Source organism: Leopardus geoffroyi, chromosome D1 (genome assembly GCF_018350155.1).
Source record: "Leopardus geoffroyi isolate Oge1 chromosome D1, O.geoffroyi_Oge1_pat1.0, whole genome shotgun sequence".
Taxonomy (NCBI): domain Eukaryota; kingdom Metazoa; phylum Chordata; class Mammalia; order Carnivora; family Felidae; genus Leopardus; species Leopardus geoffroyi.
The window spans coordinates 105,249,626-105,274,924 of NC_059329.1; the positions used below are offsets into that span (position 1 = coordinate 105,249,626).

The 25,299-nt window shown below is 52.7% G+C and overlaps 1 protein-coding gene across 6 annotated transcripts in view; it reads left to right on the plus strand.

The window, feature by feature from the left end:
* The first annotated feature begins 2,039 nt into the window (after positions 1-2,039).
* The window catches only part of CD6 (CD6 molecule), a 40,682-nt gene continuing 17,422 nt past the window's right edge, over positions 2,040-25,299 (plus strand). For 2 of the 6 annotated variants that reach the window (XM_045485425.1, XM_045485426.1), the window contains exon 1: positions 2,040-2,306. In XM_045485425.1, coding sequence (XP_045341381.1) covers positions 2,246-2,306 — 61 coding nt within the window. In that variant the 5' untranslated portion in view covers positions 2,040-2,245. The remainder of the gene's footprint in view (positions 2,307-25,299) is intronic. The other 4 variants (XM_045485422.1, XM_045485423.1, XM_045485424.1 and 1 more) reach the window with 3 other exon arrangements.

A 25,299-nucleotide genomic window follows, 5' to 3' on the forward strand; every position in this document is an offset into this window, starting at 1 on the left:
CATTAATTCTATTTCTCTGGAAAACCATGACTAATACACTTGTGTCCTATGTTTTATGTCTTCTCTTCTCTTCTCTTCTCTTCTCTTCTCTTGTCTTCTCCTCTCTTCTCCCCTCCCCTCCCCTCCCCTCCCCTCCCCTCCCCTCCCCTTCCCTCCCTTCTCCCTTCCCTTCCTTTCTCTTTTCTTCTCTCTCAGACCCCATTGCAGGCGGCCTTGTGGTTAGGAACATTCAGGGTTAGCATTTCTTTTTCTTCCACTCAGAAGTCAGTGCTGAGCCAAGCACATTCTACGTCGGATCCTTTTGAGAGGTTTCTCTTTCCTGTTCCTCCTAAGTGGGTGTTGTTTTTCATTGTTTTGCTTTAGGTGGGAGATTTCTGATTTTGCTTTTCATTTGCTCAGGCGCTAGGTTTTGTCCCATTAAACTGAAGTTCTTGGCCACCTGGGGTCAGCGGGTACCTCAGGGCACCCTCTGCTTCTGTCGTCAATCATGTCTTTGGATTCGTGCTTTCTTGTCCTGTTGGTCTATCCTTACTTTCTTACCACCTCACCTTTGCATTTCTAAAGGCGTTTAAAAATAGTTCTTGTAGCAGGAGAACTTTCAGTACATGCTGCTTACCGTACTGTCAGAAATGGAAGTCTAGCCTCTCCTCCAGCCCGTTCAGACGTGTCTCTCTTAGGACACTACTCATCAGCAGGAGACCTCTCCTGTGTTCATCTCACCCTGGCCTGTGGTTTGGTCCTCTGGGCTTGTGAACTCTGTTCTCCTTGAAAGCAGGTTCTGCTTTCTTGCGTTCACCTTCCAGAGTTCCCCACACCAAAGTCTCCCTAAGTGTCCGTTAAAGGGAAGTGAACCCAGGAGGTAGAGGTCCCCGTCCCCTGCCTGTGCTACCAGTGACCCTCCACAAGAGGGCAGCGTCAGCTGGTGCCAGGGCCCTTGTCCACCCCGCAGGTCTGGGCCGGGTTTACAGTGGAGGGGCCTGGCTCCCCGTGGCTCCCATACCGGCAACATCAGAGGCGCCTTTGGACCGGGATCCAGTGAGGAAATCCTCCCCATTCCACAGACGGGGAAATGAAGTCAAGCAGGGAGGGGGGGAAGCGTCAGGCCAGGCCAGGTAAATCTGAGATGAGGTCACACGGGGAAGGGCCAAGATAAAACCAGTCTCCTCCGGACTCAGTTTCTTCAAGGGCTCTGCTTATACAACCAAATTAAATCGTCCATTCCTTCCTTCACTCAGCATTTATTCAGCGCCTACAGTATGCCCTGCAGGGAGTGCCCCACAGGGAGGGCAGTGGTGAATGAAACACACAGGTCCCTGCTTCCTTCCTACAGCGTTCACCATAGACCGACTGAACAACTCAGCACCTCCCAGCAGTCCTGGCCCTTTGCTCCTGCTGTTCCTTCTGGCCCTTCCAGACACTTTCCACCATCTCTGCCTGTTGAAATCCTGCTCATCCTTCTTGGACCAGCTCCCCTGCCTGACTCTCACCAGGGAATGAACACCCAGCCCCGTGCCCATAGGTGGGCGCGGGGCGGGGGGGGGGGGGCACTGGAGCCTCCTGTGCCATCTCGGGGGACAGGTCCAGCCTGGGAGGATGTGGGGGACTCCCCATCTCTCAGACCCTTCTCCATTTACAATTCTCCAAAGGGCATCTGGGGCTTTCCCCTCGCAAAAGTGCAGGACCCCACCCTCCTCCTGACCAGCCACAAACACACCCAAGGGAGAGGTAAATGTCGCGATTTTATCCCAGAAGAGCTGGGTTCCGTGGACCGGGACAGGGGGTGGGTCATGTGCTCACTCTTCCCACATGGACCGAGTGATCATCTACTGTGCTTCAGGTCTCCAGAAAGGAAGCGTGTCCGCATTTCCCTTTTCTTTGGGAGACACTTGGAGGAAGTGTGTGTGTGTGTGTCCCTCTCTAGGACTTCTGGGGTTCAGCAGGGCTGGGTGGGCTCACAGGCAGCTGGGCTCTCCCCCTCAGCCCCTGTGATACCAGCCTGGCTTCCTGGAGACCAAAACCACAAGTAGAGAGCACAGAGGTGTGAGAAACACACTCACAGGCTGGTTTGGTCGCATGCGTGCAAAGGAGCGCTCTCTCTTGCGGAGAGAAAGTTATACACAGGAGCAGCCAAGGTCCGAGCGAGCGAGCGAGCGAGCGAGCGGGTGTGAGGAGCACCCAGCAGCCACGTCCACCTCCTGGCCCGGGGATGGCGCTTCCCGCTGGCAGGCACGCATAGCAGCCAGAGATGGCCCCGGACATGTGGCTGTTCTCTGCCATCCTTGGATTGCTGTCGGCAGCCCTCTCAGGTAGGGCCCCTTTCCCACCTCCTGCCGCTCATGCTGGGCGACCTGGGTCCTGGCCTCTTGCCTGGCCCCCTTTCCGGTCATTTTCTCAGTCACCTTTCTAGAACCTTTTAGCCGAGACGGTACCAGGGAGGCCCCAGCTACGGCAACAGGGGCTGGGACCTGGAGAGGGCCCAGGATCCCCCTGGGGGAGCTGGGCTGTGCCTGGACGGTGCCAGAAGACTCAGCATGCGCGCGTGCTGTCTTGTCAGCGGGCTCCCAGGGTCTGAGGAGGGAGACGCCTCCCACCATAAGTTTGGGAACTCCCCCATCCCCATTTCTCGGCGGCTCTCAGGGAGAGAGAGAACGGTCCAGAGACAGAATTCAGGGAAGCCAATGGGAATTGAGGACAGCTGGGGGCTTGTGGCTCACATGCAACCAGTAAGGGGTAGTTTAGGGCACAAGTGAATAGGAGAGCTCTCGAGGGCCCCCTCCTGCCCCCTCCTGAGCTCCCCCAGGGTGCCAAGGCAGGGGCGTCAGGCAGGCAGTTTGGGGGCTGGCTGTGTTCATCAGACGCTGTTGGCCTCTGTCGAGTGCGGGGTCCAAGCTGGCGGGAGCTGGGCGGGGGCCCAGAGTTGCTAGAGATCCTGCTCCTGTTGGGACCTTTCGGGGGATGGGGAGACTCATGGAAACAGAATTCTGGGCCAGGGAGCCCGGGTCCGCCTGGCAGTGGAGATACCAAGTGCTTTCACTTTGCTTTCACAAGGGGACCCAGAGAGGCCCCATCAGGAGGGCCACCCAAGCCCAAGCCGACTCGGAGAGCTGAGAGAGGTGGGGAGTTATTTGGCATGGCGGACAACTCCTCTCTCGGCCTCCGTCTAGAGGCATGTGCTCCTGAACTCACCCCGGGTCGGGGAAAGCCATTTAGCTGGAACGCGTGTGCCTTCAGCTCCGTGTGGGGTCGTGTGGTCCCTCTCGCTCTGCCAGGAGCACCCGGAACTCAGCCACCTTCTGCCCCTGAGCTAAGAGCTAAGACCTAAGACGGACAGAGGGTCAGAGTAGGGGCCCCTCCTTGCCCATCTCCACTGTCGCCACCCTCCGTCCTTTTCCATGAGATCCGACCGCCCGCCTAGGCTCAGAATGAAATCTGGGACAGAGAGGGGTGGCTGGCCGGCCCCTGGGCCCCGGGGAACCGGCCTTGAGTGGTGCCAGAAGCAGGTGGGAACCCAGGGCCCCGGGAGAGCCCGGGAGGGTGAAATGAAGGGACTCCTGGAGCCAAGGTCCCTACACCCCAGCCCTTTTTGTCCCCTCCTGACACTCCCGCCCGCCTCACCCCACTCCCAGCACAGATATTTCACTCCGTGTTTCTAAAACCACATTCATATTCCATGGTCTCACTTGTTACTAATACCAGTTTAGTCTTGAAAGGAAACTTGATGTCACGATTCTAAGTGGAAAACCGACATCATGTGCCATAAATAAAAAATGAAGGTAAGCATAAAAATAAATGGGGGTGGAAACCAATGTCTATTACGTGCTAGCAAAAAGTTGAAAGGAGGCAAAGGGCCTTGAGCCTGAAGCCGACACCTGTCCCCCCTGTTAAAGGGGAGATGGGGTGGCGATAGAGATACCCTGGCTCCAAATTGTTACTTTCTTCTTGATCTTTCAGGGGGACTGATAGCACTTGGAATGGGGAATAATTTCCCTGCCGTGTGATTTAATGGCACTAAATGCTGCTTCCTGAAAGCCTCCTAAAGGGTCCCCAGAGGCATATGTCCTACTGCTGACAAATAGGGCCTGGCAGGAAGAACATTGCCGGCAGAAGGAAACGGTGTCCCCAGGAGTAAGGTGGGGAAGGCCAGAGCGAGCTGGTGTAGGGAGGCTGCTCCCCGGGCCTGCCAGAATGTTCTTCCCCGCTCCGCCCAGGTCCAGCAGGCCCAAATCCCAGCAGAGCTGAGCCCTAGGCGGGCAAGATGGACCCCGATCTGCCTGGGGGGGGTTCTCCTTGGCGACATCAGTGTGTTGGGCCGATCAGATTTGGGGAAAGGAAATGAGGGTCTCCAAGGAGAGAAAGAAAAAGAAAGAAAGGAAAACAACAGAGACGAGGGAGGAAAGGATCCTGGCGGAGCGAGTCCCAGGGCCTTCACTCTGACAGCTGCATGGAGCCCCGGAGGGGTTAGCAGGCTGCGTCTGGGGCCGCAGGAGGCCGGAGGCTGGCCCTCCTGGGCCCCAGAAGACCCAGCCATGGCTCTTTCGCGTTCAGCAGGCCTTCCCTCTCCTCTGTCCTCTGCAGTCCTAGCACCAGGCTCCATCCTGGGCCTCACACAGCCATTTCTCTGGCCAGGCTGGCCTGGGTTCTGGGCCCTTCTCTCCTCAGATCTGGGTGCGTGCCGTTCAATGACCAGGGCAGGGACCACGCTTTCCAGTTCTGCTGGTGCTCCCTGGAGGCCTGGGTCCAGGACCAGTTTGTCCACATACCCTCCAGTTTTGTGCCTCAGTTTCCTGATCAGTCATCTGGGGACAAAGAGGGAGAAGGAATGGACTGGAAGCCTTTTTACTGGGGAAGATTGGGTGGGGTCAGGAGGCCAGGGTATTGCCTGGGCCCCGTCTCTGACTCACCCTGTGTTCTTCTCTGATCTGGACTTGGGTTTCTGCGCCAGTGAAACGGGGTGCTTCGGGTGGACGATCCCTAAGGGCTCGGTCAGACCTGACATTTCTGTGTGCAGAGCGATAACATAGAACCAGGCCTCTCCCCCAAGGGCCGTGTCGAGGTTGGTGACTCTAATTCCATCTGGACGGTGGTGGGTTGAGGGCTTCTGTTGTGCATTAAAAAGGCTGTTTGTGGTTACTTTATAAAAAAAAAAAAAAAAAAAAAGTTTCTTAAATTAACAAATTTTTTAACATCGATTTTTTTTCCCTTCGCTTGTAAATTCAATATACAAAAATCACTTTATTTATAAGTCCAGTAATTTTCGACAATGACTCTCAGGGAGCCTTTGATGAATATTTCATCAAATCAGGTTGAACGGAGTAAGCGCCTTAAATAATAAATACCACTCACAAAGGTAGCTAATTAAATTCCCTTAGATCTGTAATGTCTAATATAGCGGCCAGCGGAAGTTGCATTCGAAACGCGGTAGTCTGAGTTGAGAAGGTTGGAAAGGTAACATACACAGCAGATGTCGAAGACGTGTTCAAAAAAAGAACACAAAATACCTCATTAGTACCTTTTATGTGAATTGTATGTTGAGATGATAATTTGCTGGATATGTTAGGTTACATACATTTTATCATTATAATTAGGTTGATCTATTCCTTTTTCACGTTTAAAAAATGTGGCTAATAGGACATTTTAAATGACCCAAGTAGCTTGCATGATGTTTATATCGGATAGCACTGCCTTACCTAATCTAAGCTGCATTTGCACATCTAACGAACTCGATTGTCTTATAAATGCTTCAAACAGCTCTAAGAAACACAACTGTTCCAAGGATTTCAGAGAATACTTACAGATCTAAAACCCTAACTTTTAAACAAAGTGAGTATTAAGTTCTCTGAAATATGCCAATAATGTTCACAGACATTACCAAACTCTCTTAAGTTTTTAACTCAAAATTTCAACTGAAGTCAATGACTCGGTCACACACACGAGAAATTCCAGTGGCCACGTGTTCTTAAACATCACAGGTAACAGGACTTCATGCAGCAACACACGGAAATTGATCCAACCGAAACTTAACGTAAATGTATAATTACTCGGGGTTTCCCCGTCTTTCCATCATCTTTATTTTTCAAATTCTAATCTTCTTGGGCTTCAAAGCCACTTACCAAGGAGAAAAGGATTGTCCCCTAGCAGATAACACGGATTATCCCCCGGAGACTGGAGGGTCTGTCTTAGTGCATTGAGAGGAGGTCAGCTTTCCTATTGTTTTGCTGAAATAGAAGATTAAGATTCTCCTGTGCTGCTGATGCGTGTGAGATGAGCTTTTGGATAGGCTGTGCCCTCCACTTGAGCCGGTCCCTTGACCTGTGACCTCTGGACCCAACTTCTGCAAGCCTAATTCTCTATGTGTCCTGGATCAGATTTAATCCAATCCACCCGATTGGATTAAATCAAACAAATGTGTTTGCTATTCTATTCTTCTTCTTTTTCTTCATTTCCGCCCCCCCCCCCCATTCTTCCCAGCTGGCAAGACAGATGTATAAATAATATATGACTGGCATCTGTGTATTTCCCCTGGCTTAGTCTGGCTCTCTGGTCACAGGTCAATGACCGGTGGGGGACGTTGGCATGACGGTCACCATCGTGGTGATGTGGGATGACGCGGCTCCTAGGGTAAAGTGGCTTATTACAGAGGCATCTAGAATGAGTAAGAAACACTGTCCACTGACTGCCTCACTCAGTCTGCGTTTATTGAGGCCTGCTGGGAGCCAGTCTCATTGCCTGATAGGGAAGCTCAGGCATCACATTGGGCCCCCAGCCGTTGGATTCAAAGGCTGAAGAATCAGCCCTATTCCTGGGGACAAGGGAGGGATTAAGCAGGTGGCCCCAATGGAGGCTTTGGGACAGGGGCTTGGAGGAAAAGACTAGGCCATGTGGATGGCTGTGAAACCTCCGACCCGTACCCATGTTGATGCTCAGCCCTGCACTGAACAGACCCTGGTGGGGGCTGGAATCCCCAAGCCCATCTCCTCTCTACTCACAGTGTCCTCAGACTCTCCATCCCAATCCCTGGCACTGCCTCCTACCCGCCCCCCCCCAAGCCTCCCCCAGAGTCAGGGCTACCAGAGTCCCTCAGAGCAGGACTTCCTGGGGGCCCTCATTCCTGTCCCTTCCCAGGGTTTTCGAAAGCTGCCAATTCACTGATAATTTACTTAATATTTTCAGTGGATATTTTATTTTTGTTTTTATTTTTCGACAGCAGAGATCCCAATGCAGGGCTCAAATTGTCTTTTTGAGATCATTTCCTGAGCTGAAGTTGGATGCTTAAACAACTGAGCCACCCCAGGCACCCCAAAGCTGATGTTTCAAGGTGTAAATACTTTCGTTTTTAGAAAAAAACTTTATCTTGCTCCCTTAAAGATAAAGCCATTGTAAATCACCTTAATGGTGGTAATGGTGAAAATAAACATCATGGAAACAAAATGTCACTAAATTCTAGCCAAATGTGTTGCTGCTTTCCTTGAGCTCAAATGGGAGGGTTTCTAGATGTCAGAGAGGCATTAGGGACTAGCGCCCTGAGAGATTTTCTCCTCCAAGTAGTCAGAAAAGCTGAAAGGGCATAACTGCCTTCATGTAATTTAACACCATGTCAGTGACCACCTAAATCATTTCTCAAGGCTTCAGCTATGGGCCTCACCCTGGTCCGGAGAAAGGACGATGGTGGTGGGCAATCTGTTCCCCTTACGGGACCGCTTACCTTCCTGGTGGACATCCTAGACATGGCGACCCCGTTTCAGGCTGTCCCCAGGCCCCCAGGACAGCCCCTAGACTCCTGGTGAGCCTTGCAGTTGCGAATGGTGCCCAGATTCACATCCCCCCAGTTTACCTCTGGGAACGAGCCCCTGTAGTGTGGGGACAAGGAACCAGGAAGACGGGTGAGCGTAGGATTTTAGAACTCACTCTGGCTCTCGATTGCGGGGGAATCTTGGGCAGGCCCATTCCTTCCTCTGGCCTTAGTTTCTTCAGTGGAAAAATGGGCAAATTGAACACTAAAAACCCAGCCTAAAAACCCTCGTACTCTGTGGCTTTACCGTTTGTGGAGCAGGGCAGCGGAGATCCAGCTGTTAGAAACCAACTGGAGTATGGGCACGACATGGTAACCCCGGCCGGCACCTGCCACGCGGAATCGTGGACCCTGGCCGGAGGCCGGCTTGGCTTCTCGGTCCCGGCTCTGGGTGACCTGGGTTATTTCTCAGCTTCCGTGTGCCGGCAGGCTACAAATAAAAACACCCACCTCACCACATTATGAAATTTAGATAATTGCATCGGAAAATGCCTGAACACAGTAGTGCTTAAAAATGTGAGTTATAAATGTTACACAGCCAGGAGAAGGGTCTTATAAATGCGAGTGCAGGGTTTAGCGGTTAACACGCTGTTTGCACAGTGAGCTCGTTTACCCACATGACAAGCCCAGCGTATAGATGAGGAAATCAGGGTTTATCGAGGCTGAGAGACCGGTCCAAAGTCTGTAGCTAGTAAGTGACAGGACTTGAGCTTAGGGGTCGCAGCTCTGGCTCTTTTCCAGGGAAGAGCGGCCTGGCTTGCCTCCTGGAGGGCTGTCCTCGGGGCTCCTTGCAAATATGAGGTTCTCCCCCAGCTCCCCCATCCCCCCCCCCAGCTTGCAGCCTGAGGGGCCTCTGAGGTTCCGGGGTCTCCTGGAAGGCTTCTCAGGGACAGATGGGGTCAAATGCGGCTGCGCCCTTGTGGGGTCCTGCTGTGCACCCACCCTGCCCGCCTAGGCCAGAAATGAATGAAGGGGAAGCTGAAGAGGCACCGCGAGCCTGGGGACGGTTTGTCTGGCGGGAGGTTCCATCTAGTCACATTTATTGGGCGCCTGCTGCGTGCCAGGCCCTGTACAACACCGAGATGTGAGATACGAAGGTTTGTCCTCGAACACTTTACGTGCTGTGAGGAAGATGATAAAACACACAGGGTCAGCCTGGGGTACGTGTGACAACAGATGCAATCCGTTGACAGCCATAACCACCATTCACTGCAGGGGACTTACTGTTCTGTAAGCATCGGCTGAGCGGATGCTGTCCCGCCCTGACACCGGGTCATTTTATGGTTGGGTCAACTAAGGCTCAGAAGTTTATGTATTTGGTCCCAGGCTGGGGGCGGATGCGGAGTTTAAATACAGGTCCGTAGGTCTCCAAAACCCACATTCTCCGTCACGGGGCTACACTGCCTTCCAGAGCTGGGAGTCTGAGAGGGGGAGGGCCCGAGCCTCCTGGAGACACTTGGTGGCTTCTCAGATGGGCGGTGGCGGTAGGGGCAGGGGGGTGGGGTGGAACCTGGCTGTCCCAAGGGGGCTGGACATACAGAGAAGGGTGGCCCAAACATCCTGGGCACAAAGTGTGCAAAAACTAATGAGGCCTGAGGAAAGCGTAAATGGTCTGTTGTGTTGTGGCAATGTCAGCTTCCTGGTTTTGGTAAGTTACTCTGGTTAGTTACATAATATGTCATCACTGGGGGGAAGCCCGGCGATGGATACACGAGACTCGTCTCCGTGCTATACTGGGTGGGAAACATTCCTTGCAGAAGGACCGATTTGAGCAGAAGCCTGGAGGTGAGGCAGTCAAGGTGAAAGCCCAGGACGGGCTGGCTGTGGGGGGTGGCTGACCAGCCGGCCCTGCTGGTCCTATAGGGAACGTTCTCTTCCTCCTGATTCATCTGGACTGCTGTGTGGTGGGGATTCGATGAGCTGATATTCATGAGAATGCCAAGCCAGCGAGTAGCCCACAGAAAGCACACACATAGACCGTATACACGTTTAAGGATGTTAGCTGGGCAGTCACAAGGGTAACGGCTTCCCAGACAGCACTCTGTAAATTCATAGATCTATTTCCTCATTGCAGCCCTATGAAATAGGAGTTATTACCCCCATTTTACCGATTAAGTGGCTGAGGCTCCGAGAGGCGAAGGGCCTTTTCCTAGATCACACAGCTAATAGATGCACAGCTAGTGGATCTTTAACTTGACCTTGTGACTCCTGATCCATGTTCTTTCCCAGCCCTGGAAAATAGGCAGGGTTTGGGCCACGGACCCCGTCCACTTCAAGATTTCTTCGGGAAAGGTCTCCCCATTCTCTGGAGACTTTTCATCTCACCCACTATCGGCTGGGCGGTCATGGAACCCGGTTAAAAAAAAAAAAAAAAAAAAAAACCTTGAAGCTACTCATGAGTCAGAAGCCACTTCCTGGCCAAGGAGCCACTCTGAGCCTCAGTTTCCCTGGCTGTAAAGCAGGGTCAATGTCAGCTTCCAGAACCCGGGTCTAGGATGAGGCTCCATGAGATGTTGGCTCTGGAGTACTTGGGAAAATATGGGGTTCGTGCGCATGCTGAAGAGTCCCATGGCCATAACTGCTGCTGGGCCAGGGGCCATGACAGGAGCTCATGGGGACGGCAGAAAAAGAAGAAGGAAGCCCCAGTTTCCGCCCACCATTTTGTAGAGTCCTGTGGCCCAACCGCCTTCTGCCAGAAAATGGCAGCTGAGAGAGCCTCTGAGATGCCAGCCTGGACAGGGAGAGAGGGCGGAGGGGTTGTAAGAAGAAGTTGCCAGGCCCTTGGGGGATGCTAGACTGGGATCCCATAAGAGGAAAGTGATCCCCTGGCTTTCCCCTGCGTCTCCACCTATGTTAGAAGGTAGTGGCACACGTTAGAAGGTCTACCCTCTATGTCTTCATGCCTCCCCTCCATCATGGCCAAGCTGAACTGGGCTCTCTAGGCAGTGCTCGCAGATGCCCAGGGGGTCTGTGCATGGGGCCGCAGGCTGTGTGAGTGAGGAAGGGCCTCAGCGCTGGGAGCTTCTCGAGATGTCTTGGGGATCCCACCTGAGCACCCCACTTCCAATCTGGAAGTCAACTGCTGAGGCCTGAGCGAGGGAGGGCACAGAGGTGAAGTCACCGTGTCGCCACAGCTATGTGCAAAGCCAAGCACAAGCTCTGGCCATTTGACAGAAGGACAAACTGATACTAAGAGAGCCCCAGCCATGCAGCCAGTCGCTGAGAGAACTGGGACCCTAGCTACCTTCTGGTCACCAACCCACCCCCACCAGCTGCCTCTTTCTAAGTGGAGCTTAGGGGAAAGGTTTTGATCTACGCTTTTTTTTAATTCTTTTTTGCTAGGGTGCTCACCTCATCTGGGAGGAGTGCGTGAGAGCTGGGCTGGGCGGGGGTGGGGGGTGGGGCAGAGGTGGGAAACCATCCCTGGACCGTGTCACCCCCCACCCCCTGCCGAGTCTGCTCAGGGAGATTCACTTTTCCCTACTTTCCTTGACTAGACTAAAGTCACTTGCCAAATGAATTCAACTCCTTGGAGAAATGTGCCACATTCTCCAGATAGGATTCTAGAAATATCATGACAGTATCTGGGCAGGAAGAAACCCCGGAGGGCTGCCAATCATGTACTCCTGTTTGTCAGAGGAGAAAACCAAGGCGCAGAGTGGCGGGGTGGGGGTGGGGGGGAGACGGGATCAAGGTCACGGAGCGGGAGTGGAAAGTGGGGCCTGCAGTGGGCATAGCGGGGGGTCCTGTGCTCTCCCCAGTTGACATCAATACGAAACTAACCCTCATCCACAGAACTTTTTCAGATTTTGCCAGTTGTGCCAATAACGTCCTTTAAGGCAAAAGAAAACTCCAGTTAGGGGACTGTGCGTTATTCTCATGTCTTTCTGTTCCTTCAACCTAGAATAATTTCTCAGATTTTCTTTCTCTTTCGTGACATTGATCCTTTGGAAGAGTATGGTCCAGTTATTCTGTGATCTGTATCCCAAGTCGTGGTTTGTCTGATGATTCCTTGTGATTAGCCATGCCTTCTATGGCAGAAATAGCACAGAAGTGCCGCGGTGTTATCGTCGGCCTCTCGTGTCAAGGGGCGCGCCCCATCGGCTTGTCCCATCTCGGTGTTCTAATTTTGCCTGCGTGGCTGAGGGGATGTCTGTAGGTAAGGTTGCTCTTTTCTGCTTTGTGACTCATGTGCGTCCTGGGGGCAGATTCTGTGAGAATGTGTAAACACGTTAGCTCCCCTCAAACTTCTACCCTCTAGTTGTGACATTAGTGATGACCTTGGCCTGAATCGGTTACCATCGCTACCGTTTCTCAATGGCGATGTTACGACGCCATCGTTCCCTCTGCAAGTTTAGTCACTGGCTTGGCTTTCTTGGCTCAGGTTCAGGGGGTAGGAGCCAACTGGTTCAGCGCCTCGAAGGCTGGAGCTGAAGAGGCCACGGTGTGGGTCCCTCTGGCTGGGCCTCTGGCGGTGGCCATCTTGCTCCGCCTCAGAGGTTAGAGCTTGGTTCAGTTCCTCTCTGCTTCCGGAGCCGCTTCCCTCCCCGCCTGCAAGTTTTGCCATTCATTTGTAGCTCCCGCTACATGTCGGGCACCGTTTTCAGCCACTGAGGATATAGGACACAGCCTTAGACTTCAAGGAGCTTATATTCTAGAGGGGGGAAAGCAGACAAATGAACAAGCACGTTTCAAAATCAGTATCACATCAGAAAGGAAGTACCTGCAACAAGGGAAATGAAGCAGAGTCCGAAAGACAGAGAGTGACTGGGGTCAGGGTCCAGGTAAGGCCTCTGGGGGCATTTGAGCAGAGATGTGACTCATGAGATTAACCTGGAATCGAGATGGAGAGATCAGGGAGCAGGACCTTCCGGGCGGAGGGAAGGCAGGTGCAAGGGCCCTGAGGTGGACCAGTTGAGGTGCTGGAGGAGATTGCTGAGGGAGTGGGGAGTAGAGAAGATAGAGACGGACAGGCTGCAGATGTCAGGGATCATCAGTCACGCAGGGGCTTGGAATAAACCCGTGGGAAATGGGAAATCTTCAGAGAGTCTTAGGTATAAAAAGACGTGACCTGATCTGCGTTTAGGCATATACAATTATTTAACAAATATGGTTTATGATCAACTCCACACTTAAACCTAAGTCAGTTTGTTTGGACCTTCTGTCACCATCATCCATTTCCAACAAATATTACTTCGGTAAACAGAATATGTCCGTATAAACAAAACACTGAAAACAAAGCGGCTTTAAAGAGCCTGCTATCCAAGCCTGAGTCACTCTCCCCTTGGTGCAAAGTGTTGGGTGTTCAAGGCTGGGCGGCACCAGCCAAGACTTGGAACCCCAAGCACCGAAGGACTGGAGAAGGACTAATTTCCTTTACTGTGGGATTCAGTCCTAGTTAGCACCCACTCTTAAATTGTCTGGGGACACTGGAGGGCCATGCCGTGAGGGAGGGAAGTGCCGTCTGCCGGGCACCCTCAAACCAGCCGTCAGAGGCAAGGGAGCCCCCTCCCTCCAGCGGTCTGGCCCGGTTGGCCCATTTTACCCTGGAGAAACTGAGCCCCCTCCCCACCCGCTGCCCCGTCCCACAGGGACTTCCCCAAGGTCATAATCCTGGCTGGTCTCACTTCTGCCAAATTCCGTTGTCACTTCCACCGGGTTCCAGCCGAAAATGCACACGCGCCGTAAACATTAGTCATCCTTATTGTAAAGATCGTTCTAACAACCGCATGAAAAGAACGGTCACCCCGGCACAAAACTCGGCCTTTCGTTCTTGAAGGAGGCAGGCTGCAAGTCCCTGGAGCGAGGCGCGTGTGTCGTCCCTCGTCAGCGTGACGGTGGGTGCGGGGGGCATCATGCTGCCTCTGGTCAGTGTTTGTCAGGACCGCTGTGAACACGTGGAATCTGGGGTCCGGGAGACGAGCGTTTGATTCCAGGCCCCACCACCTCCTCGGTGGCCCGGGGCGAGGTCCAGAACCTTCTGAGGGGACACGGGCCTATGCCCCAACGCCAGCTCCTCCATTCTTACCCTCGAGATGGACTTTCCACCTTCCCTGAAGATCTTTACGGACCATTTCTAGCCACCTGCACGTGCATGGATGGTCTCGGTTCCAGCCATGTCAACAGAAGCCGTGAAACAGTCCCGGGAGCACTTGCGGGTTTAGGGTCTGGCCCTCTGGAAGTGAAGGAGGGGGCACAACCATGCATCTTGCAAGTTCCCCCCTCCCACCCGCCTCCTGGAATTCCCTAGAAGTCCCAGGGGCCCTCCCCCCGCCCCCAGCCCCTGCCTCTGGAAGGCCACCTTTGTTGCAGGTATGTGTGACTTCGTTTTCTAGAGCTACCAGAAGGCAGCACCACGGATTGGTGCGTGAGCAACAGAAGTGTATCGTGTCACAGCTCGGGAGGCTGCAAGTTCAAGATCAGGGTCTCCTTCTCAGGCGGGGAGGGAGCATCTCTCCCAGGCCTCTCTCCTAGCTTCCGATGGTTCGCTTGGCGTTCTTCGCCATTCTTTGGCTTGTAGAAGCCGTGATCCGATCTCGGCCTTCATCTTAACGTGGCATTCTTCCTACGCGCATACACCCGTGTCCACACTTCCCCTTTTTATGAGGACCCCAGTCCTCCTGGACCAGCCGCCCCTCCCCTCCGCCCCCACCAATGACCTCGTTTTCACTTGACTATCTCTGTGAAGAGCCTATCTCCAAATAAGGTCACATTCTTAGGTACTGAGGTCAGCACTCCAACATATCTTTTTTGGTGAGACACAATTCCATCCATAGCCGTGTGTGCACGCGCGCGTGTGTGTGCGTGTGTGCGTGGGTGGGTGGGTGTGTGTGTGAGAGAGAGAGAGAGGGAGAGACAGAGAGAGAGAGAGTCAGGGGTAGAATTTCCGGGTCATGACCATGGAAATGTTTTTAAAGTCGTGTGGGCTCGGCTCCCGCCAGCGATCTACAGAGTCCCTGCTGACCCCCATTCTCAATACTCAGCATTACCCCACTTCTCAATTGTGGGTGTATGATACCGTTTCCCCGTGGCCTTACTTTGCATTTTTCTGATGACTCTGAGGCTGGATACTTCCCATGAGTTTATGGGTCCCGCGTGTTTCTGCTTCCGTGAAGTGCCTATCCAGGCCGCTTGCCCAGTGTCCCATCGCTTGCCTTTTCCTTATTGATTTATAGACAATCTCCTTTTCTAAGGAGGGTTTCCTTTAAGCGGAGGCGAGGAGAAGGGAAGGGGAGGGGGAGGCTAGGGCACCTTTTGTGGCCTTAGATGTGGAGGACTGACCTGCACAGTTACTCCTTCGGGAGAGAAACAGAAAACCGCTCTGGGTCCTCTGTCTCCTTCTGGAATCCGTGGGGCCGGGTGTGATTCAGAACCGAGACTGTTTGCATTTCTTCTCTACTTTGTCAGGTCTCAGGCAGGGCCCCGTCAGCCACTGGCATCGAATACATTAATATATCTGCAGCAACAATGTGTGATTGTCCACACCACACGGAATAAACAAAGACCTTGCTTCGGTAAAGGTCAGGTGCCACCACCAACAGAGTTACGAAAACACTTTCAGTTTGGGGGTCCCTGGGGCTCCCAGACCATGGTAAGGGAGTGTGCACACAAACCCCAAGCTGGGCCCTCTGGTGCCCCCTTTATCGGCTAATCCCCCTGACTGCTCCAGGGAGGTGACATGACCATCCCCATTCACGTTGGAGAAGCGTCGCCGAGGCGCGGAGAGGCTAAGAAATCCAGATCCTGGTATGAAGAGGAAGAGGGGGACTTGGACCCACATCGGTCTGACTCCAGGGCTCACAGACGTCCAACCCTCTGGTGGTGGCTTCTTGGTTTCTCCGTTCCCCAGGACTCGAGAGTTTAGAAACAAAGTCACAAGCCAGAGGAGTGGATTGGGAGGGCAGAGCACAGCTGGGGGTGAGCAGTGGCTCCGTTGGCTGAGCCAGACCCTCACCCCAAAGCAGTGGGTGCCGGTGGCCGGAGCTTGGGACGCCCACCCCAAAACTCTGCCGAACTTGCCAAGTGCCCATCGTACTCTGGTACTGACCAAACATTCAGCCGGGCCTCTGCGTATCCTGGTTTGAAGCCTAAAGGCTTGGGGAGAGGCGCTGATCAGAGATCTTAGCCGTCACTGGGAGCAGGGGCTTTGAAAGCAGCATGTCTTTCTGGTGTATGAATCGGGGCTGAAGCACCTTGGCAGAGAATGATGGGAAGGCCTGTGAGGCCAGGCCACTGGCCGGGAGAACGAGGCGGGTACAGACAGAGGAATGGGTCGTTGCTGCCCTTGGTGATCTCTCCTCCTGGCCCACTCACCTCTGGAAAGGTGCAGGTTGGGTCTCTCGAGTCCTTGGTCCAAGGCTTGGATGGCTCTCTCTCTCTCTCCCCACCACTTTCTCATCCCTGAGAACTCCTACACATCCTCTAAGACCCCTCCCGACGGTCCCCTGCTCTTTGGAGCCCAAGTTATTCCCTCCCACCTCTACTTCTCCTGGAGCACTTTGCTTTGACCCCTGGGACAGAAATTCTCCCCGACTGTACTGAGCCATGAGTACACGTGTGAGCCCTACCGCGATGTGTGCACAGCCTGGCCAACGGTGAGGAATGAACGAAGGACCGAAAGAATGCACCTTCTTGGCTAAGGGTTAAGATAGGCGGAACCGTGGAAGGACTTTGAACCCCCTCAAAAGCAAGCCTACGTGCGACTTGTGGAGGGAAGCGTGGGGTGACCGTGAGGCCTGGCGGCTAAGACTGTGGGCTCAGACTGGATCTGAAGTGATGTTCTGTCCCCCGCCCCCCGCTCCCCCCAAGACATTCCAGTCCCAGCCTGAAGTCACGTGCTCAGGAAGGGGCCCTGGTTCCTTCCTTAGAGGGATGCCGATGGCTTCCAGCAGCTCTGGGTGCCTGACATCCGGGGGGCCCTTCTCCTAAGGGGGCTTTAGGCCCCCTCAGAAAGGTGTTAGCACCGCCTCTAGGAGCTGGGGGGATTTTCATCCCGTGCCCACACTCAAGCTTCATTCACCCAGAAACTGCTGTTCCAGCCGCTCTCAGAGACTCAAACCAGAGTCCCTCTAGAGAGCCAGTGGGTGGGGACAGGCCCCCTGGAAAGCCCTGTGCAGCCCAGCAGGGTTTCGGCTTCCACTGAAACCCAGAAACCTAGCCCTGAGCTTTGCACAGGGGGCCATGCTCTGGAGGATTTTATTCTTGAATCTCATTCAGCCTTCACACACCAGTCCCTGACCTGCCCCGGGGCCTTGGCTCGTGCCGTACTCCCGACCCAGAATGCCCTTCTGCCTCCTCTCACTGGCTGATGCCGCATGAAGTCATGGAAAGAATAAGTATGGGGAGCAAACCTGCATTTGCATTCTGGGTCTGTCAACTCCAAGCTTTGTGACCTGGGGCTAGTAACTTAACTTCTCCGAGCCTCTTTGTCAGGAAGACGGGTTTCCTCACAGGGTTGTCATGAGGATTCTGTACAATAACGTATGGAAAGCACTCGGCACAGAGGAAGCCCTTGGTAAATGTGCATCTGCTCACCCGGTCCTAGTAAAACGCTCCTTGACCATCAAGGCCTCGCCCAAATCCTCCTCCCCTGCAGGAACTTTCTAGACTCACCCTCCTCAGGGTTCCTTGGGGACACCCTTTGTGCAGCCGGAGAGACAGGATCTAGCCAACTCTTGATGCCTGGGCCTCCCGGCTGGACTCCAAACTGCAGGCCGGCCTGGGGCTCCCTCTCCTCCACCTTTCTACAGTAGAGCCCAGAGAGGGCCTGGCCACGGGCATGACCCTGGAAACGTGGGCGGAGGTAAGGCGAGTTATACAGACTTCTATTAAAAATAACGGGGGGCGCCTGGGTGGCTCAGTGGGCTAAGCATCCGACTTCGGCTCAGGTCATGATCTCATGGTCCGTGAGTTCGAGACCCGTGTCGGGCTCTGTGCTGACAGCTCGGAGCCTGGAGTGTGCTTCGGATTCTGCATGCCCGCTACCCTCGTTTAAGAAATGTTTACATTTAAAAAAAAAAAAAAAAAAAAAACAAGAAATGTTTCCATTTTTGCTACATTTGGCAAAATGATCTGTATTAATAGGAAAGAAAACCAAATAGATACTGTTGAAATACGTATTATTCTTTTCCTTCCTTCCCCAGAGGATTCACACACTCCAAAGTGTGACGTGTATACCATTGTCTTCCATGCTTTCATATTCTTATTACACAAAAATGTATCAATACCCAATGGATGGGCATATGTGCCATATTTTATATAAGTGTTAGCATGCTGGACAGGCTGTTCTAACACTTACTTTTCTCATTCAATATATTATGTTTGCAAGATCTGTCCAAGCGGACAGATAAAGATCTAGTTCATGCTTCTAGCGAAATAATCCAGTCTATGAATATAACACAGTATCTTTAATTATTTCCTGCTGGTGGGCTGTTAGATTACTCCTAATTTTATTTTTTTTGTTTTAACTTTTTTTTATATTTATTTATTTTTTAAGAAATTGGGGCGCCTGGGTGGCGCAGTCGGTTAAGCGTCCGACTTCAGCCAGGTCACGATCTCGCGGTCCGTGAGTTCGAGCCCCGCGTCAGGCTCTGGGCTGATGGCTCAGAGCCTGGAGCCTGTTTCCGATTCTGTGTCTCCCTCTCTCTCTGCCCCTCCCCCGTTCATGCTCTGTCTCTCTCTGTCCCAAAAATAAATAAACGTTGAAAAAAAAAAAGTTTAAAAAAAAAAGAAATAGAGTGAGACAAAGCGTGAGTGGGGGAGGGGCAGAGAGAGAAGGAGACACAGGATCCGAAGCAGGCTCCAGGCTCTGAGCAAGCGGTCAGCACAGAGCCCGATGCGGGGCTCAAACCCACGAACTGTGAGATCATGACCTGAGCTGAAGTTGGACGCTCAACTGACTGAGCCACCCAGGCGCCCCACTCCTAATTTTCTTTCTGCAGTAAAAATCCCTGTGGATGTTTGCATGTGAACATGCCAGATAATTTTTTCTAGGATATGTATGGAAAGGAATAGGTTTGGGGGCCAAGGTCTGAACATCTTCAGCTTTTTGAGGTATTATTGGCCATTTTTCGATCCGTTACATGTGTAACGATGTGACCATCCTGCGTGATGTGTTTATAATCCGCTCTATCCACCTCCTATGCCCATGTGCACACACACACACACACACACATCTATCACATATACACGTTCATACTCGTTGACCCGGCAAGATCTTGAGTACTTAACCAGGGCTGGCGTTGGGTCTCTCTTGTGATCGTACGTCAGTCATACGAGACATTTACATCTGTGAGGTGGGGGAAGCAAGGCTGGCATATAATGAGATTGGCCCAACACGCCCATGGCGTGGAGGCAGCTGGGTTCCAAACCCGGGCAGGGTTGGTTCAAACACCCCTCCACCCGAGACCTACTAGAATCAGAATTCTAGAGGAGGGACCGGACGTCTGCCTCGCGCACTCAGTGGTCTGAATTCTTATGGGGGATCGAGCAGGTGGGACCTGTGAAAGGCCAGTCGGTGCCTCTGGCCTGCTGGGCTCTCTTGGAACCCCATCCCTTCTGTCACCCCTTGGGCTTAGTATGGAGCTGCTCATGACTCTCCATGGGTGGTGGTGTCTCGTCTCACCGGGCGGTGGCGGCCCAGAAGGTGGGGTCTGGCGGAGGCGCCTGTGGGGTCAGGACCACGGGAGCCTTTGGTTTTGGAGGAACTCCTGTTACCATGGCAACCGCAGGCCCCGTCTCGTCTCTAGGACCACCGGATGAACGTCTCTAGGACTTGCAGAGCCAGGGAAGGAGGCAGCAAAATGTGAGTGTGGGGCAGCTCTGCTGAGGTTCATAAGAGGGATGGGGAGGAAGGAGGAAATAACGAAGTCTTTGGGGCGCTGGAACTGTCCCTTTGCAGAGAAGGCTGAAGGGCCCTCAGAGCCATCTTCGTGCCTGGGACGGAACGTGTAATCGATGGCCAGATGCCCCCCCGTATCCACTCAGCACCGGACAAGAGAAAGTAGGCCAAAGCCTCAGGATGGGGGGTCATCACGACAGCTTCCAGATACCACATCCGAGGCATTTCACGTATGTTCTCCCCGCAGCCCTCGAGGCAACCCACGGACCTTCCCAGTGACACGCTCGTGTCCCTGACACCTACTCCCGTCCCGGCACGCGGCGAGCTCAATGGGCGTGAACGGAATTGAACACAGGCCAGCCACAGACTCATTTCTCAGCTCTCGGCACAGCGTCACTCACACAGCCTCGCTCTCTTGAGCAAGAGAGAGAACAGGGGACTTCCAGAAATCTAACGGGCCCCAAAGCGGGTGATGTTGCGTTGTTCCTATGGTTGAGCTTCCCTTTCGGTGGGAATTATGAGCAGCTGTTGGACGTGGCGATGGAGGGGACAGAAATTCCAGCTGGGCATGCAGGGAGGGGGTCACGCAGATGAACATCCTCTGTCGTGTGACGGGGTGACGCCAGAAAGCTAAAAAGGCTGGATGTTCTCTGCCCTGAGGGAGTGGAGTCCTCTGGAGCTCTGAACTCCCATCCATCCTGTGTTGTCTCAGCTTGGGCTGCTAGAGCCAAATGCCACAGACTGGATGGCCCAAAGTACCCACGTGGTCTCACAGTTCTGGAGGCTGGGAAGTCCAAGGTCAAGGTGCCTGCAGGCTCAGTGTCTGGTGAGGAACCTCTTCCTGGTTCATGGCTGCCCCCCCTTCCTGCTGCGTCCTCACGTGGCAGAGGGACAGAGTGCCTGTCTCCTGTTCTTTTTTCCATCAGGAGGTCCCCACCCTCATGACCTCATCTAACCCGAATTGCGTCCCAAGCACCCCACCTCCTGAACCATCACACTGGGGAGTAGGGCTTCAATATACAGATTTGGTGGGTTGGCGGGGGGGGGGGGGGACACAAAGGTCCAGTTCATAGCGTGTGCACTGAGTTTCCTCTGTGTCCCCAAGATTTTCCTAGGTAGAAGAGAAGAGAGTGAAATCAAACAAAAATGCCCGTCAAATAAAATAAAGCCAAAATCCCAAGTCATTGACTTCCCCTTACATTTTCTTTTTAATTAGAAAAATTTTTTCTTTCAGTTCATTTAGTTTGAGAGACAGAGAGACTGAGTGGGGGAGGGGCAGAGAGAGAGAGGGAGAGAGAGAGGGAATCCCAAGCAGACTCCGCACTGTCAGTGAGGAGTCCCATGCAGGACTCGAACCCACGAACCGTGAGATCACGACCTGAGCGGAAACCGAACGTCAGATGCTTAATCGACTGAGCCACCCAGGAGCGCCCTAACTTCTCTATAGGTTCCAAAGGGAGGAACGTCACCCCAACCTTCTTGGACTTAGAGATGCCCAGCGGGTACAGCCTGCTTCTGTTCACCACAGCCACCGACACCAGTGAGCGAGGGCCTCTCCAAGTGAGCCACCAAGCCCCTGGGCCAGCCTCGGTCTCCGTGACAAAGTAAACGCAGCCCGACTGGATGTCACAATCTCCCCCCAAGTCCCTTCGAAGACAGAACACAGCTACCGGCTCTGCCTCCGGTTGCAAGTTACTTGTGTAAACGGGCACCATGCTTCTTTCCAAATTTAATGGAATTGTAGCTTGTTCCTTTATTCTGTCCAGACGTTCGGCGGATCGCTGCCCAGTAACAACCTCCAGGGAATTTCTTGAAAGAGAACCAGTCGCCTAGTCCCGGCCCCCTCCCTCTCCTGGCTGCTTCCCCGATACCCGCCCCACCCCACCCCGGTTCCACTGGTGGTTGGTCTTCTAAGTGTCCCTTTCCTCCTCACAATAGAAACCGGGGTGGGGGTGGGGGGCAGACGGTACCGGACCCAGCCTGGGTCGGGGAGCTGGTGGGGAAGGGGCAGGGGCAGCTCGTGGCTCAGCCGGCAGACTTGTGTCCTCCGTGTTATGAGGGCAGTGGGACAAATGCCATCCCAGGAGCCTCTGCCCCAGGAAGGATGGTCTCTTCACGGTGGCAGCTCACCCTGGGAGTCAGGGCGCCTTTCGGAAATTAACCCCCGGAAGCTGTACCACCATTATGGGGAGAGATTTCATGTCTGAGTTCAGGGCTTGCTGAGCGGTGCAGAGGTGGAAAGAGTTTGGGAGATCCCCTGGCTTGTCAGAGCTCCCTGCCCCACCCCCACTCCACTCCCCCCCCACCACTCCCCTGCCCCCGGCACTGTCTCTGAAGCCGAAACCAGGACCCTGGGTTCCAACCAGTGGAGTAGAGCGGTTGAGAGTGTGGGCTCTGGAACCAGAGAGCCTCGGTCCAAATCCCAGCTCTGACATTTTCTCACTGTGTCATCTTGGGTAAATTACAAAACGTCTTTGTGCCTCAGTGTCCCCACTTTGTGGGCTTGCTGTGGGAATGAAATGAAATTAAATGAGTTCTTCTAAAGTATTGGAAGGGGCGCCTGGGTGGCTCAGTCAGTTAAGCATCTGATTCTTGGTTTTCGCTGGGGTCACGATCTCATGGTTCATGAGTTCAAGCCCCGAATCAGGCTCGGCGCTGACAGCACAGAGCCCTCCTAGGATTCGCTCTCTCTCCCCCTCTCTCTCTGCCCCTCTCCCACTTATGCACGCGTGCTCTCTCTCTCTCTCTCTCAAAATAAATAAATAAACTTAAAAAAAAATAGTTAGTAAGGGCAGGGCTGGGTCTCCTGTCCAAGCCTGTGGATACAAGGCCCATGTTCTCCCCCACATCGTGCTGTCTGATGCAAATAGGATGTGAGCCACATTGGTCATTTTAAATTCTCCTGTAGCCACATTTTAAAAAGTGAAAACAGATGAAGTTAACATAATGATATATTTTACTGAACCCATATGTCCCAAATATCATCTCAACATGCTGTCAATATAAAAAGTTATTAATGAGCTATTTCACAGTCTACTTTTTTTCTTACCAAGTCTTCGAAATATGGCGTATACTTGGCATTTAAAGCCCATCTCAGTCTGGACCCTAAAGTTTCATCAGCAGTACTTGATCTGTATTCAGATTTCATAAAATTCGTTATGGCAAAGGTCGATTCACGTATCTAAGCAGCTCGAACGGTTTTTGAAGTTTTCCAACGACTGGATCGAATATCAGTTTGTAAGATGACGTTTAAACGAATTGCATTAAATAAAATGAAAATTGCAACCATATCGGACAGTGCAGCAAAACACAGTTCTCCATTTTGGACAAAAGGATCTCTAACATCTCCAGATTTCTACTCCTCTTGCCGCATTTGTACATACGAACTCTTTGCATATGATGAACCGCCCCCTGTAATGATAGACTGAGAGCACAGGACACATTTTCCATTTATATCGATAGGATATTGGAAGTCGTACGATGTAGTGGTTTAAGAGTGGCTTCTCAAGCCAGACTGCCCAGGCTCTATGCTTGCCTCTAATGCTGACCAGCTGGGTGGCCGTGGGTGATTTGCTTAACCTCTCTGTGTTGCAGTTCTTTCTGTGATGACACAGGGAGGCTAATAGTTCCCACTTCATAGGATAGTTTCAGGATTCGAATAGGTACTACATGGGATTAAAGCGCATTGATAATACTCATCATCTCTGGGGCATACAGTGAGTGTTCATTAGAGTTGTCTTTGATTATATATTTTATCTAATTATAATGAAAGGATCGAAGGACTAGAAGAGACCAGAAAGCTATCAGTCTGTTGTCTTGCAAGTGAGAAAACAGGTCCGGGGAGTATAAAAGACCCATCCGAGGTGACACAGAAAGCTCATGATAGAAATCAGCCCGGACCCGCCTCCTCTAACACTCAGCCCCGGTGTGACCCCTCCACTCTGCCCCCAACAATCCTGACATTTACCAGAGAAGAAACGGCTTGACCCACGGAGCACACGAGCTCTTTGTTTCACCTCCAGGCGTGAGTGTGGCTCTGGCTGACACGGCCACACTGGCCACGTGGTCTGCCGGACCCTCTCCACAGGCTCGGGTGAGCGGAATGAGTGGACAGCTGGCTTCAAACTCATTGTGGGGGCACCTGGGTGGCTCCGTCGGTTAAGCGTCCAGCTTCAGCTCAGGTCATGATCTCGTGGTTCATGAGTTCAAGCCCCGCGTGTCGGGCTTTGTGCAGACAGCTCTGCCCCTCCCCCACTTGGGCTCACACTCTCTCTCTCTCTCAAAAATAAAGAAACACTAAAAAAACTCATTGTATTAGTACTGCAAGCCAACCACATGTTCTCCCCCCAAAAAAGGCCCGCTTGTTTCTTTGGAGACCTTTAATTTTTAATTTGTCTTAGAAGATTTTAAAAATTTAAAGCAACCGAAAGAGAGAGAAAACAACAAAACTCGCCGTATGGGCATATTTCCTGCTAGTGTTTTTATTTTTCCTATGCTTTTTTTTTTCTGTAGTAGAGATCACATTTCATTTATTTATATCCTTTTAGCATCTCTTCTGGGCAAGGCACTGTGCCAAGTGTCGGGGATATGGAACATCCCTGTCCCTGTGACCCTTAGAATCTAGCGGGCCTGATGGGAATCAACAGCACATCACTAAAACCACCGTAACTGCATGCAACTGGGGCCACGGAGGGGAAAAGTCCAGGGTTCAAGGAGAGGACAGAATGGGGGACCGAACTCAGGCTCCCTCTGGGTCTCAGAAGACCTTCAGAAGCTTAAAGCCGGGCTGGGTGGGGGCGGGGGCCAGAGGGGAGAGCCCAAAGTATTTGTAGTTTTCCCCGCATCATTAAAAACTCTTTGTGAATATCTTTTTGCAAATATTTTTATTGTTGATCCTCCTAACCGATCCGCCAGTTGCTTTTAGACAGTTCAGTTGTCCCCAGTTTGGAGGACTGTAAATTTTTTTCCTATTAGAAACAAGGGAAGGGAAGGCTTTGTCTAAAGTGTGTCGTATATTTCCATGTTCACGGTGAGCCTGCACTGGGGGGTCCTTCTTGCTCCCATCTTACAGAGGGAATTTCCGAGGCTCAGAGAAGTTAAATGATTTGCCTGAATCGCACAGTTAGCAAAGGCCTTGGGGGCACCTGGGTGGCTCGGTCAGTTAAGCCTCCGATTCTTGATTTAGGCTCAGGGCATGATCTCACGGTTCGTGAGTTTGAGCCCCGCATCGGGCTCTGCGCTGGCAGCACGGAGCCTGCCTGGGATTCTCTCTCTCCTTCCCTCTGCCCCTCCCCCACTCACACTCTCTTAAAAGGAAAAAAAAAAAACAACAGAAAAGGGCTCAGGTGGGGAAAGGAATCTAGAACTTTCCAATTCTGACACATGGCCTCTAATCTCTATGGAGTATTCCAGATTATTTCTTTAGGACAGGTTTCCAGAAATGAAATGACCGGATCAAAAGGGCTCTGCTGCTGTTGTTCTCAAGGCCGTTGACGTGGGCTCATGACACTTTGTACTGATGTTAAAAAGAAAACAATGTGCTTGTGGCAGGCGACTCATGCTGCCCTCTGCGCGCTGGTTCTCTCTGTGGGTCCCCTCCACGTACGTGGCTGTAGCCCTCTGCCTCCACCCTGCCTTCCCCCAAACCCCGGCCCTGCAGCATCATCCTCTC